Source organism: Humulus lupulus, chromosome 8 (genome assembly GCF_963169125.1).
Source record: "Humulus lupulus chromosome 8, drHumLupu1.1, whole genome shotgun sequence".
In the NCBI taxonomy this organism is placed as follows: Eukaryota; Viridiplantae; Streptophyta; class Magnoliopsida; order Rosales; family Cannabaceae; genus Humulus; species Humulus lupulus.
Genome location: NC_084800.1, coordinates 1,764,044 through 1,779,005, shown reverse-complemented (window position 1 = coordinate 1,779,005; position 14,962 = coordinate 1,764,044). Strand labels below are relative to the sequence as shown.

Below are 14,962 nucleotides of genomic sequence, written 5' to 3'. Positions count from 1 at the left end.
AACATGTGGGGAGAATGTCGTACTCTACATCCTCTGCTGGAGTAGGTGCAGGAGTAGGTATACCACCAAGTGTTGCCAGCTTCTCTAATATGACTTCTTGATTCTTAAGGACGATACCTAGAGTGGCCTTAACCTCGTCCACCGCACCTGATAGTCTGGCCATCTCACCCAACACAACCTCATAAGCCCCAGGAGCAAAAGTAGGTTCTGCACTAGTATCTGGAGCAATCTCCGTCGGGGCATCGTCCACAAATATGCCAGCCTCCACAGCTATCGCAGCCACCGCAGCAGCCTCTGCCTCAGGATCGTAAGGTCTTCCATCCTTTGGTGCATGCTAGATCATATCCTGTAGCATCGCATACCTAGGAGCATCCCCCTCTGTCCTCTTATATATGGTGCTGCCGAAGAATTCTCGCTCGTCTGGTCAAGGCCTTAGGATAGAAATGTAGGAGAGCTATAATGGAAACAAAACAAGCAAATTAGAAATGACATAAGTTGATTAGTATAATTCAAAAGTTCTTGAATTATTTAAATTTAATATAACTTACATGTCTCCTCACAAGTACATCCTTCAAATGCAAATGTTTCGGCTGGCTTGTGCTCTCCCACTGTCGCATCCTAGGGAACTTGAATCCACAGGTCTTGGCGTATTCCTTCTGCAAATCAAGAATTGTCTCGTATGCCCAATATTGTAAGGCTGATGGATACCCCTTGCAGGTGTACTTTGCCTCCACCTGAACACCCTTAGAAGACTCCTCCTCGGTGATCTTCTTCGCCTTCTTACCATGTATTGTAGCACCAATCGCTTTCATATCTCTACTAAATTGCTTCATAGTTGTATCGAATGAAAGGGATCCCCACGGATACTTCTCAAAATAATATAAATCCTCGACCATCGACAATGAATCTCGCCAAATAGCATTGATGTTATCAGCGGCCAATAGTATCCCCTCCACAAAGTAAACCAAATCGAGCTTGTATAAATCATCAGGTACATCGCACATACTAAAAGCTCGTTCCAACATATTGAACCTAATGTATTTCTCGGGTTCCACACTGAAATATGTATCAACTAGGCGGGAGGAAGTAAGGTGAGGTTGAATGTCAGCGGCAAGTGGTGGACAGAAGCAGCTCAGGCCAGTGATAATGGCAAACTCGTGCACCCCAAACTTACATAAGTTTGGGCCCATCAAGAAGTGCACCTCATCGCCACGCGGAGACTTCACCTTCCACAAAAGCAGTGTGTGCACCAATGCTCAAGAGAATGAAAAGACAGAGGATGTGAAGAATGGTCCAAAAACAGACTCATTCACCCTCCCCAACAATCCATGCTCCTCAAACATTTTCTTCAATTTTGTTAACCTCCCGGAACCCCTATAGGTCATACGACCGACATAATGATCCTCTATAGGGATCTTAAGCGGTGGGATATGTTTGGGTGGCATCTGCAAAATATCAAAAAATAGAGAATTAGTTGAATTTACAAAAAATACTCAGTCTGTTGTTATCATCGATGTTCCATCGAAATACTCCATCGAAATGACATCGATATACCATCGAAATGCCATCGATATACAACTAACTAAACCACTTACAAATAAACAAACAAACTATCAATGTGCCATCGAAATACTATCGATATACCATCGAAATAGCATCGATGGAGCATCGAATATCTTTCAAGTAGATAACATATAAAAGCCATCGACATCGCATCGACATAACATCGATGCATCACCATCAAATTAATGTGCTCTTACAACCATCGAAATAACATCGACATAGCATCGAAATTAATAGATTTATCAAAATATAACTAAAACTAAGAAAGCATCGAAATACCATCGAACTATAATCGAAATTGCATCGAAGTCAGCATCGACATATCATCGAAATTTCATCGATTTTATACAAAAAAAAAATGAAAATCATGCAAGCATTGAAATGACATCAATATACTATCGATTATGCATCGATGGACTATTGCCTTCATTTATTGGTCCATCGAAATACTATCGATGGAGCATCGATTGCGCATCGATGAACTACTTTCAATAATTTAAAAATCTACACATGCACTGTATGTCATCGAATTACCATCGATGAAGCATCGAAATGGCATCGATGTGGAATCGAATGAACATCAACCCACAAATTTTTTGTATAATTTAAACATAATCTTCCAACATGATGCACATAGAATCAAACCCATTTAAAGCTACATTTTTGTAGAATAAAGATTAAAAATCAAACCTATTTCATCGATTTTATACATTACGATTCAATTTTAAAAAAAAAAACTACAAAAACTGACTTACCATTGCCAGCGATGGAGAAGAAGGTGGCGACGGCGGCTATGACGAGAGAGAGTTACGCCTGAGAGAGATGGTGAGAATGTGACGAGAGTGAGAGCTTCTACTGAGAGAGAAATGACAGACTTCGGCTGGGAGAGAAATGAGAGACTTCGGCTGGGAGGGGAGTGTTTAATGCTAGGGGTGTTTTTGTCCAAAAAATTAGAAATGACATATCTTTGGGAGAGAGAGTTATGTTGTCATTTAAAAAAAATTAAGTATGTTATAGGAGATATAGTGTAAAATTTCCCTTTTCATAATCACATTACATTTTTCTTTTATTTCCCGATTTTTTTTATTATTTTATATATCATTCAAAAAAAAAAAAATCGTGGCATAGTAGTAAAGTATTATCAAAATTGGCAGATAAACAAAAGAAACAATTTTACTTTTTAACTTTATGAATTGTTCCTCAGCCTGAGTATGCTTACGGGCATGCTCTTATAACCCTACTAGATTAGGAACTCATTAGGAGGCCAATTATTTAGCTAGCCACGAGAGTAATTATTTAGCTAACCCTACTTGCGCCAGATCTTCGGATACAGGTTCATCACTTATCTATCTCGGTAGGCTACAATCCATGCACAACTACGAATAGCCTAAGCTCCACTTGATCAACAACCCATATTTGACTCATTGATGCCTAAAATGATCTACTAGTAAAGAGCAATGGTGTCATTTGTTTATAAAAGAAGACTCAACCACCACGTTCTCTTTAAAATTAGGCAATGTTTGGTAGGAATGGAAATTTCAAAACTAAACTATATTTAGTAATTTTATTTTTATAACTCAGAATATTTATTTTTAAATTGGCCTCATTTTTTAACTTGATTTAATAGTAATCTTGAACATTTTAATTACTTAAGTTCACGTTTCGTTAATCTATACTCCTAACCATACCCAACCCCATATAAAAAAAAACCTAAAAGATTGAGGTTTAAAGTCTCACGCTCTATATTTACTTCTAAAATCCTCAAAGCATTTACTTCACCTTTATTGTCTCTCTAACTTATCAATCGTGATTAATTAGCAAAGCTCTTCTAGATCTTCGAAGCTACTTTTTTTTAGAGGATTTAGGTCAATTTTGAAATTGTTTAAAGTTTTTTTTAAAAAAAAAGATTTAATGTAATTTCATATTCTAATAATAGACTTCCTATTTTATCTTTATTGCATTTAATGTAAATAAATACAAATTTAAAAATATATTTTTATTATTTTAAACACTCTTTAAAATTATAATATCCAAATAGTAACTAATGTGATTGATAGAGTCTCCAAATCTAATTTTATCATTTTAAAAACTTGAAAACAGTGGAACCTGCAAGAATAAGTGATTGGTAAGATGTTTTTGAAAATAAAATTCAAATAAGTATTCCAATTTTGTGTTATAAAATAAAAAACAAGAAAATCACATTTTCTCTGATTCCAAATCATTGTATACTAAAATCCTACAAATCTATCATTTTTTTATTTTTAGATTCCATACTAATTACATATTCAGATTTTTAAAACCCAAAAACAGTTTTAAGATATTTAACCAATCATATTTTCAAACTATAAATTCAAATTTTATTTTAGAAACACACTTTTTGAAAATACAATTTTCCAATCACAAACCAATAAGACCTTTAATTTTTTTTTTTTTTTATATTTTTACTTTACTTCTTCTACTTCTAAAAGTAAAAGCAAAAACTATGTAAAAAAAAAGCCCATCAAGTTTGTATCAACCACCTAATTGGTTCGGAGGAATGGAAATATTGAGAATATAGTAATGGCATGAGAATGATATTATGTTTAGTTTATTATGTTTAATTTGGTGTGGGAATGGAATAAAATAAGTAATGTATTGACAAAAATATTCCTAGTTTACTTTTTCTATTAATATTTTTTAAAATATGTAAAATTGGGCAAAATAATAATTTCAGTTTACTTTTAAGATTATTTTGGAATAGAAATACATTTTCGTTGTTGCAGCAATACAATAAAAATTTCACTAAACACGACCCAAATTTAATGCTCGAACTCATTATCAAATAGTGATATCAAATTTGACCTCGTATTCTTTTATAATACAAAATCTTTTCTTGTTTGTGTCTAATATTGTTTATATGCTTTATATTTTGAGATTTTTACATAAAATATTAATTTTTTCCAATTTTAAGGAAATTTTTACATTTTTACGATTTTGTCTTTTTTTTTTATGTTGTTTCCACGTTGTTTTTATGTTTAGTTGTTGTGATATATATTATTTTTTAGTTTTTTTTGTTGGTTCAGTGAGTTACTTTCAAGTTGTTTTTTATTTTCGTAATTATGAAACTTTAAAAATCATATTTTTTAAAACTTGAGTGTGTATTTTTTAAAGAAAAAAATGAACCTTAAAAAAGTAAAATCAAAAAACAAAAAAAATATGTATTTAAGAAAAAATCTCTTATATTTTGCAATTGTACTTTGGCTTTTTTTTTTACAAATGCAAACATGGCATGTTAATGTAGGATTTTACATAAATTTGATCAAAGCCACGACTTTTTCTTTTTTATAAAAAAAATCTATAACTTGAAAAATAGTAAATTTAAAAAAAAATGGTTTTTGTATGAAAATTTTAATTTAAATTCCAATCGATCGATATAATACTATCTACAGTTGATTTCTATATTTTTCGAACAAGGTAATCCTAAAAATTATTCTCCAGTAAATAATTATAAAAATAAATTTGATAAATTATATAAGATCTATTACCTTGAAGAAAACATTCAATAAAAGAAAATTATTTATAAAATATTTAAAAGTGACTCAGACATAACTCCTAATTAATTAGTTAGAATATCAAATTGGCTTTCACACCAAAACTGTAGGCAAAAATAAATAAATAGATAAATAAATAAAAAGTCTTGTGCAAAATATACACAAATATACATAAAAAAACATTCACCACATATGTTACATCCAATAATGCATAGCATATTGTCTAACCGTATTGTTAATATTTAATTGCAAAATATATAAATCATAATAAAAGATTAGTGCAAATACCTCTCAAGCGTTCTCTCACATCCTTCTTTCATTTTATATCGAAATAATATAAAGTAATGATGTGTGCACTCAAAATATGCACATAAATATTACATTTTAAAATAGTGGGTCCAGTTTTAATAAATGTAATCGGCTAGGCTAAACTACCACATCACATCATTGTGTGTAATATTTGAGTATATATTTTTGGTGCACATATCATTACTCAATAATATAACATTATTAGCACAACAAATATCCCACTCATTTTTAAAAAAATTCAAATAATTTAATGTATTGAAAAGAAGGTTCAAATATTTATATTGCAAGTGTGAGTGTTTTTAATATACGCATCCAATAAAATATTTAAACATTGATTTCGACACTGGAAATTATTCGAAATTTATCAAAATTAGGTAAGATGTTTGTTACAACTACAAAATACAACCATCTTATACAAAAAATTAGGATTATAAGCAAGGTGAGGCCTAAGTAGAAGCTAGTCCTATACAAAATTTGTTATTTTAAAAAAAAATTATATATAAAATGATATTTTTCAAAAAATTTCGATCTTTGTATAGATAAACAAATAGTATTTTTTTTTAAAAATTAAGCGTCATTATGTGGGGGCCCTAGACACAGGCTTTACCTGCGTGTGCCCAAGACCAGGCATGATTATAGGTTATAACTATCTAAGAGCACTCCCCTTAAAAAAAAACTCACCAAAACGCTACTTTTTCTATTTTACCTCACACTTTTACATTATACTATATATGAAATTCTCTATAATTTTCTACATCATATAAATATTATAAATTTTACTATTCAACCATATATTAACTTAAACTAATATATACAACATAAATATATTATTATAACATAGCATTAGCCAAATTTGCCTATAACATTATTATTATAATAATAAACTAAATCATAATTTATATTTTAATATATTTTCACTCTTGAACATGCATTTTATCCATAGTTTAATCAACTTTATAATTTACGTTCAAAAAGTCAAAAAATGAGAAAATAATAAAATATAGTTAACATAATGAATAATATTATATAGATGTGACCAAATTTGGTGTGGGTATTGTAATTTGAAGGTAAAATAAATCAAAATAATTCGAGAATAAAGCAATCAATGAAAAACTTCTTAGTTATATTTTTAAAAAATTAGCTAATTTGACTCTTACACAAAAAGGTGCACTATTAATCCATTTTTAACTACTCGAGTTTCAATTTTACTCATAAGAATCAACATTATTTTCAATATTACTCATAATAATTGACATTATTTATTGTTCAAAATAATAGTAATAAACTTTTCTTTTTAATTTAATACGAATTATTGAAAATAGAAAAATATTTATTAAAAAAAGAAAAAATATAATATTTAGCTGACGTGTCTGAATAAAAGCCAGGCCACCTATAGTGTGTTGCTTTAAAGCCCAAACCAGTAGTTTTTACCGCCATGCATCACTGATTCGAATCGACTTCCGTCGTTACAGTTCCAGTTCAGCCGCGAGAATTCGGAGAAGACTTTTCCCGCGAAAATTCATCCCCAAGCGCTAGGTTTCTTCCATTCACGAAATTCGCTATTCTTTCTCTGCAGACTCCATTCGCCAACAATTTGTTGAAGTTTCGATCATTGATCTCACTGTGAGTTCTCTCTCTCTCTTTAATTTTTCGTTTTCTGTCATTGTTTTGATTCGAATTTCGTTTTCTGTTTTTAGTCGGAGAAGAATAAGAAAATCGCCGGCTCCGTTGCGACGTTCTTTCATTATTTCTTACTAGATTGATCTCTCTAATTGCTGGACACGATATAAATCGGAAAATTTCAGGTAATGGAAGATCATGGATACTAAGTTTCATTTTGCGCATTTGTGTTCATCTGTTAAATTTTTGCTTAATTTTCAGATATTGTCTCGATAGTTTGGGTGAGAAGAATTAGATTATGGTTAACTTTTCGGGTACTCTAATCAAACGTGTACGAGATAATTCATGTGTTTGGTTGCTGAGAAACGGAAATGCATTTAAATCCCTGAAATGAAGCACAAATATTCTTTAATGTTTAGGGTAATGAAACATAAGGAAATGCGTTACGTAATGAACATGATGGATTTATTTATTCTTTCCTTTCGGATTTAAGTTATATCATTATTGATCTTTAAATTATTTTGTTTTCTTAGCTTAGAAAAGTTTCTTTGACTTCCAATAGTGAAGTTATCGTATTTTTTGACTCATCTAGATAAGAAACTTTTGTTGCAACCACTACTTACCGAAGCACTTACGGAAACTCAGAAGAATGAATGGAATCTTGAATTTTTTAGAATCCAATTTCAGGTTTTATGACTGCACTTCTGAGGAGAATTTTCAGTTTTTATATTGTTTCAGTTTTTTTTTTTCTTTTAACACCGGGATAGATGTTTGATGAATTGAATACTTCTATATCTTAATTGTGAAATATTTTTCAAATTGATGAATTTCTCCATCCTCACATGCCTGGGTGTTAAATGAATTACTTCCGTACCATCTGTTGATTGTTATTTGTTTATCACTTTATTGTATTTAATATTTTGATTATTTGCACTTTGTCATTGACACATTTAGTTTGACGGAGCTTTATTTTGATTTTATCTCTGGTGAAGCTACCCTGCTTTTGTATGCCCCACAATGCCATGGAATTGTTGGTAATCTTTAAAGGCTGAAATGAGATGCAATGCGTGCTGGCGAGAGTTGGAAGGGCGAGCCATTTCCACCACGTGTGGTCACGTTTTATGTATGCATAGAGAAACTCTGCCTCACTGTTATAAGTACATCGTTTTTCCTTGTCGAAACTTGGGTTATTTATTGATCTATAAAAGTTTGCATTCTAAAAGGCACAGAAGATGCCAGCAAAATTCTCAGCAACGATGGAGCATGTCCTATTTGTGATCAAGTGCTCTCTAAGAGGTAAAAGAGTAGTAATGATGATGTTTAAGATTCTTGTCTTTTATGAAATGTTTCATGTCTGTACAATTCTAGGTCATTTTTCTTGGACCTCAAGGGTTTCCAAGCAAAATTAAATATTTAAGAATTTAGCTACCATACATATTAGGAAAATTCTTCTGTTTTAATGGCCTTCGGATGCTAAAATAGATATGTCATGCGCACTATGTTTCCTTGACTGCATTCAGCACTTCTGGAATTCTGATGGACTTGACTAATTCTTGCTTTACCTGTGGCAGTCTTATGAAACCTGTGGATGTCAATCCAACTGATGAATGGATAAACGTAAGTATTATTCCTTTTCATAAAGACATGTACTTGAGTGGATTTTTTTTGTTACTTATACTGAAGTTTGTCCTCTGTTCTTGACTCTTAACTCGCTTCTTCTTCTGTTAACTGGCTATGCCGTTAATCTTTGGAACTTCATATGTTGCAGATGGCCCTCGCTGGATTGAATCCCCAGATATGTATCCTTTCCGCATTCTGATAATGTTTATTGTTTTTTTTTTCAAATTAATATATTGATGGCATTGCACAAACTATTCTCCTTGGATAGAATAGTGAGATGGTATATGGTGCATGTCTTTTATAACTGCTCTGTCTGGAATTAATCAAACCAATTTAGGTTTGTTTTCTGGCTTGAGTAAAGTATAGTTTTTTTTTTCAAGAGGATGCCGGGAAACACTCCTTGACCAATCCTAGTGATGAAGGCTACATACAAAAGCATAATGTTCTATGTTGGGCAAAGGGACTTGGAAATGCAGTACAAGATGAACAGATTAGTTGCTCAATGCAAGCAAAAATGTGAAGCAATGCATGAAAAGTTTACAGAAAAACTGGAGCAGGTACACACTGCATATCAGAAAATGGCAAAAAGGTGCCAAATGCTGGAGCAAGAGAATGAGAGCTTATCTAAAGACAAGCAGGAGCTCCAGGATAAATTTGCAGAAAAATCTCGGTATGTATTTAACATTTCCTGAGGCTCAACACTTCCATTTTTAAAACCCTGATGTTTTTATGTCATTAAATTCCTCAGACAGAAGAGGAAATTAGACGAACTGTATGATCAATTAAGAAGTGAGTACGAGTCTATGAAAAGATCTGCCATCCAACCAGCAAACAATTTTTATTCAAGAAACGAACATGATTTGTTTTCCAACCCAACGAACATTGCAAGTAACAGAGAAGGTCCGAGAAGAGGTAATTCTTTTCTCTTCAAAGTTACAGAAGACTTCCTAAGACCTGACCTAATGTCCAAGTTTACAAAAGTACTATACAATATACTCAAGAGCATGCTGATAAGGGAAAGAAACATTGGTCTAGAAATTACTTAAAATTTAAAATCTTGTAGTTTTTGGTTTGTCAACACCGTCTTGACACTAAACTAAGTACCCTGTCTTTGCTTAAAAATGTCCAAAACCATTTGACTTATTTGTTGCAGATTGGCGGGTTACGCCTCAAACTCCAGGGCCTCGAGAGGATATATGGACAGCACGGCAGAATAGCTCAAACTCCGTTGGTCCCTTTGATATCTCTGTTGGTTCACCAGCAAAACAAGCTGGTGTTCCAGTCGATGGCGGAAACAGAAGAGCTGGTGCTCATTCTGTTTTTGGAACTGGAACAGGAAACCCCTCAATGACTTTGAGGAACTTGATACTCTCCCCTATCAAGAGGCCTGAACTCTCTCGTAACAGAGCACATTTGTTTACGTAAGCCACAAACTTAATTCTACCAACTTGATTTGACCAACTCAATTTCTAAATCTTCGTGACTTCGTTTTTCAGGTTGTAGGAGCAAGGTTGAAGATTTTCTGTTCACTAGACTAATGAACTAGTTTAACAACTTTTCATCCACTTAGTATGTATCCTTTTTTTCATGTGAAAAATAACACTGCTACCTTTCTTTTTCCCAAAAAGTAATTGTGTTGAAAAGGCAGATCGCAGAAACTCTAATCAGTAGCTTTTTTTTTTGTGAACCACGGTATGACGGCTTCTATCCTCGTAGATATTTGAATGATGGTACAGTCTGATCCAACGTTTATTATTACCTTTGTAGCAAATAAAGATTGAGTGCGAATGTCAGAGCGATCAGTTGTCGTTTGCTTGATCCAATTTTATGTTTTTAAATTTTTAAAATTAGCGAGACGCATTATAATTAGTGATTATAATTATTAATTGGTAGTTTGTTTTTTAAAATCAAATTCAAATTTTGTTAAATTATTTTCCAAAATCTCACCTATTTTAATTTTTGTTATATTTTCAAATTTAATACCAATCACAAATTTAATTTTTTTAAACTCAAAAAATTTACTGACATTGAACCAATCACATTTTCAGAAACATGTTTTTAGTCACTAAATTCAGATTTTCATTTCAGAATCCCACTTTTTAAAAATACAGTTTTCTAATCGCGAACAAATCAAATATTCTATCGCCAGTCAATACTAGTCTATTGGAGCAACTCCAATGGGAGTTGCTCAAAAGAATGCTTAAATATGGTCAAATCAACATTTTTTTATTAAGTTAACCAATCAAATAAAAAAAAATAAAAGCAACGTTGCCCAACAGTGACAACGTTGCTAGTTTTCTTCTAAACTAAGCTCTTCCACATCATCACTCTACCCCTACCATGACTTACAGGCATTCTTTTTTTTTAGCAACTCCTATTGGAGTTGCTCTTAAGCAAACACCACAATACGCAGTACTCGAGAGCTTTCAATGAACCCCATCTGCTTTAGTGATGGTCTCTCATTGTGAGTGTGACCCACGTGGTTGTCATGTCAATAAAAAAACTTAGAAGCACATGTGTCGATTCATGAAGAAAAAGAGTGATCTCAAAGATCGTTTATACAAGTCCACAAAAGTCAATTATATGGTGCTGGTAAAGAAAATAAACGGAACGTACATAGACTAGATTCTATTTATCAGGTTTATCACTACCAACCAACATCACATGTCATAAAGAATAGCACTCAGTTCGTCAGAGATTTCCTTGTAAAATTCTTTACATGTCAAAGAGACAATAGTTTAGAGGTCAAGAATCAAATTCTTGCATCTTTTCTATGCAATAAAAAATATTTTATGAGTACCAACATCTAAACAAAATTTCTCATATATTGACATACGCTGCTCGCATGTACAAAATTTCCAAATCTACGGCATATAGAAAACCTTAGTGTTCTGGCTCGGTTGTCTGCAGTGACAAATGGTGGGGCAAGAAGACCTTCAGTGATGGGGCCTTGGAAGATAATTCAATGGTATCCCCATTTGTAATAGAGTAGGAAACATGCGAGCCGTCGATGTATATCATACCCTCTTTACAAAACCACTTCAAGTCCATGGATTGATCTGACTTTACTAATCCATGCATTGAACTCGAGATTTCCCCGGCGGAAATGGGTTCTCTCACCCTATATTGCAGATCGTTTGATAAAATACGCATAGGAAATCCACCTGCCGAGAGCATTGCAGCCGTTGATCCAGCAGCTGTTGAAACTCTAAGGCCGCTTGATCGACAGTGCACCATGGGGGAAAATGATTGGTCATTCCCTTTAACTCTGCAGAAAATGGAATAAAGAGATGAGAACAAAAGATCATCCTTTGGTAAAAAGGGAACCATATTTAATCTGCAAAAGTGAAAGTTTAAACGCGGCTTTTATGTTCATATAATGTTACATGGAAAACACCTTACTTGAAGGAGAACCGAGAAACTGATGCAGGGCATGGATGGGCAATTAATATGTCATTAAGGGCATACGAAGATAGCTGCTGCGAGTTTACACTTATCAACATCCTTGATAACTGAGAAGGAGCTCTTCGACCATCGATGATGCTATCAAGAACCTGGAAGAAGTATATTGTTTATAAAGATATAATATGAGGTCCCAATCTACAATAAATTTGTGTTTTGGGCCGAAAAGAACATTGACATTAAAATGTCAGGACAACTTTGTTGAATTTCACAACACAGTCTTCCTAGGGTGTTTCAACTTAGTAGGGAGTGAAATTTTGAAAACAATATTACATTGCACTAAGTTGCCTTGGCTCTTTACTTTACCATCATAACAGGAGGAATGTGCCAAAATATGAATTATAGTACTAAGTGATGACTGGTGAGTGCTTGTAGAGGTAATCATAGTCAAAAGTTACTAAACTTCTTCTACTTGTCTCATTTCCTGTAATTCTAGTGCACAAAAAAAGTTTATACACAAATTTCAGTATAAACTTTCCAATCCCATAAAAGTTTATTTCATTTCACTCACTTAAATTTATCCTTCTCTTATTAGTGTTTTGCCTTCTTTCATACACATCCTTTAACAAAAGAGAAAAAAAATTACTTTTGTGTGATTCAATTTTCCAATAGCAAACTGGTGGCTGAGGTATCCTTACTTGTTCAAAATTGTTGGTGGTTGCCGCGCAAAGGTAGCCTGTGCTTCTAGTAGCATCAAACTCATTGCTGCACTCTTCCACCTATCCACAAAAAAGTACAGTAACAAGCTTCCCCAATGGAAGGTGTCTGCCCCCAAGTAAAGAGATATTATGTAAAGGCTAATACAGAGAATTAAAGTCCTTAGTTAAACAAGCAAAAATCTAACCTCTTCAACTTGTGTGGGGTCAGAATTTACTCCTAGAACTGGAATAGAATCGTCAATGAAATGGCTGGACTGTAAAAGTGTGCCATCACCTCCAACAGTAATAACCAAATCGACATTGCGGATGGGGTATGATAGTTCGTTACGAAATATAGGTTTCCACTCAACAGGCTTATTCCGTAAAACATCCTGACAAAAGTTTATGGCATCCTTGTGCACTTTAAGCCTGTTTTCCAAGTATCGCAACACCTGCAATTCCTTCAAAAGAAAAATAGAAAACATAAAGGTTAGCAAAATAGAATATTAAAGTTTCGATGTTGATTCTCATTTTTTAACTGGTCCTACGAAATAGAGCTATTCTATCGTTCGTATGTCATGAAGTATCCTATTTGTTATCCTATTGATTTTGTATCACTTAAATCCTCAAACTTCCTAAATTATTATCACATAAGTCTATTCTATTAGAAAATGATTTACAGAACTGGATCATAAATAACTACAACATAAATAACCTATACAAATTTAGTAAGTTTGAGGACCTAAATGATACTTTTCCAAAAGATTGGGAATCTCTGCTCATATACTCCTAATATTCAACAAAATCATCTTCTCGTAGGCATTTTATCAAACACCCTGAATGCATAATAAAACGCACATAAGCAAATTTGGACCCCAAACTAAAACTCAAACCATTTGGAGAGATTAAGCTTCACAAAGAACCAACAAAGACAATTATAATAACAGCAATAAAAAAACAATAAATTTTAAATAATAATAATAATAGTATTAATCACCCATTATTGGAAACTATCCAAACTGGTCAATTAGATTAAAGCTTCAGCGATCACATGATGGAAATCAATAACACGAAGCAAAAACTTACAACTACCTGAGGATTAGTGAGGCGAGAAAGTCCTTCTGTTTGCCAAACTGGGTAAATGTCGAACGGTTTCAATAACAGAAGCAATTTCCTCATCGCCATTACTACTGCTTACTTCTTCTACTACTCGTACTTCTGTAATCTATGTTCGTGTAGTGTAGCTTCCACCCACATAAGTTCATAACCGCTCCCTAATGGGCTTGGAGTTGGTTGTTTTTGGGCCTGAAATACGACCAGGCCAGCTCACACTTCCACCCCAGTATCGTGCGACATCCCCATTCCTAAAACGACAGCCATTTCCTCCAATTCACTATTAAGGGTTTTAGCATAATTTTTCGTTGGTTTATAAATAACATAAATCAAATTTTTATTGCTTATTTATTTTTATATATCTCTATTATTATATTAATGGTTATCTAACATGAATTCTTGGGTGTAATGGAAGTTCTTATTGTAACAACTCTAATATAAAAAGTAAGGGTATTCGTGTGGTTGGTGCGGTTTTTTTTAAATTTTTTTGACCGCACTGCATATGCGGTTTGAACAATTTTCCAAACTGCAACCCGTAGTGCATAGACCTCAAACCGCATAAATTGCACCGCAAAAATGCAGTGTGGTGCAGTACGGTTTTGGCAGTTTATACCTATCGCTAAATAATTTAACAATTAAATATTATAATTAAGAAATATTCATAATAAATCTCATAATCATAAAGTGTTTAACAAAGTAGTTAAATGTACAACAAGCTAATAAACTTTAAGCAAAACAATAAAAATATAACAAACTAATAATAAATAAAAAATATAATATAAAAGTAAATATTATTTTAATTAATGAAGAATATCTTTAGATTGAAGTAGAATATGTGTTATCATCCTATGAAACATTATATTTCTTTATAGGTATTGTGTATATTATATTATACTAAATAAATATTTATGCATTAACTTTAAATGTAGTAAAATTGAAAAAAAAGTAATATAAAAAAGTTAATATATATAATGATGTAGTGTGGTATAGTTTGAACCGTATTTATAAAATTTAAAACCGCAAACTGCATCGCACCGCGCGGTTTGGCAAAAATACACACCGCAACAGCACCGCGAAGGATTCTAAACCGTAAATTGCGGTGTGGTA

At 32.8% G+C, this 14,962-nt stretch overlaps 2 protein-coding genes across 8 annotated transcripts; one reads left to right on the top strand and one right to left on the bottom strand.

Moving 5' to 3' along the window:
• Nucleotides 1–6,831: 6,831 nt before the first annotated feature.
• Nucleotides 6,832–10,255, top strand: LOC133794099 (E3 ubiquitin-protein ligase CCNB1IP1 homolog). Of its 6 annotated transcripts, none has more exons than XM_062231290.1 (10): nt 6,832–7,025; nt 7,100–7,207; nt 8,015–8,145; nt 8,246–8,318; nt 8,594–8,639; nt 8,791–8,821; nt 9,057–9,312; nt 9,391–9,554; nt 9,796–10,063; nt 10,139–10,255. In XM_062231290.1, exons 3-10 carry the CDS (start codon nt 8,076–8,078, stop codon nt 10,143–10,145), a joined length of 915 nt encoding a protein of 304 aa, XP_062087274.1. In that variant the 5' UTR covers nt 6,832–7,025; nt 7,100–7,207; nt 8,015–8,075; the 3' UTR covers nt 10,146–10,255. The 6 variants fall into 6 exon arrangements, with proteins under 6 accessions (XP_062087274.1, XP_062087276.1, XP_062087272.1 ...); XM_062231292.1 differs by having other exon boundaries at nt 8,231–8,318; nt 9,823–10,063; XM_062231288.1 differs by having other exon boundaries at nt 8,231–8,318.
• A 914-nt stretch (nt 10,256–11,169) lies between these two features.
• On the bottom strand, nt 11,170–13,986 carry LOC133794098 (NADH kinase). 2 transcript variants are annotated; one of them, XM_062231287.1, is made up of 5 exons: nt 13,835–13,986; nt 12,949–13,203; nt 12,743–12,823; nt 12,045–12,196; nt 11,170–11,910 (listed from the first exon to the last, which is right to left on the bottom strand). In XM_062231287.1, exons 1-5 carry the CDS (start codon nt 13,925–13,927, stop codon nt 11,526–11,528), a joined length of 966 nt encoding a protein of 321 aa, XP_062087271.1. In that variant the 5' UTR covers nt 13,928–13,986; the 3' UTR covers nt 11,170–11,525. The 2 variants fall into 2 exon arrangements, with proteins under 2 accessions (XP_062087271.1, XP_062087270.1); XM_062231286.1 differs by having other exon boundaries at nt 13,829–13,969.
• Nucleotides 13,987–14,962: the final 976 nt, after the last annotated feature.

Excerpts from the sequence above, each read along its gene's own strand:
- LOC133794099 (XM_062231288.1), top strand. The coding sequence starts at position 8,076 with ATGAGATGCAATGCGTGCTGGCGAGAGTTGGAAGGGCGAGCCATTTCC. Across the intron at positions 8,640-8,790 it reads CAACTGATGAATGGATAAAC|ATGGCCCTCGCTGGATTGAA; the intron begins GTAAGTATTATT and ends CATATGTTGCAG. Across the intron at positions 8,822-9,056 it reads TGGATTGAATCCCCAGATAT|TGATGAAGGCTACATACAAA; the intron begins GTATCCTTTCCG and ends GACCAATCCTAG.
- LOC133794098 (XM_062231286.1), bottom strand. The coding sequence starts at position 13,927 with ATGGCGATGAGGAAATTGCTTCTGTTATTGAAACCGTTCGACATTTAC. Across the intron at positions 13,204-13,828 it reads TCACTAATCCTCAGGTAGTT|GAATTGCAGGTGTTGCGATA; the intron begins GTAAGTTTTTGC and ends TTTCTTTTGAAG. Across the intron at positions 12,824-12,948 it reads ACCCCACACAAGTTGAAGAG|GTGGAAGAGTGCAGCAATGA; the intron begins GTTAGATTTTTG and ends TTTTGTGGATAG.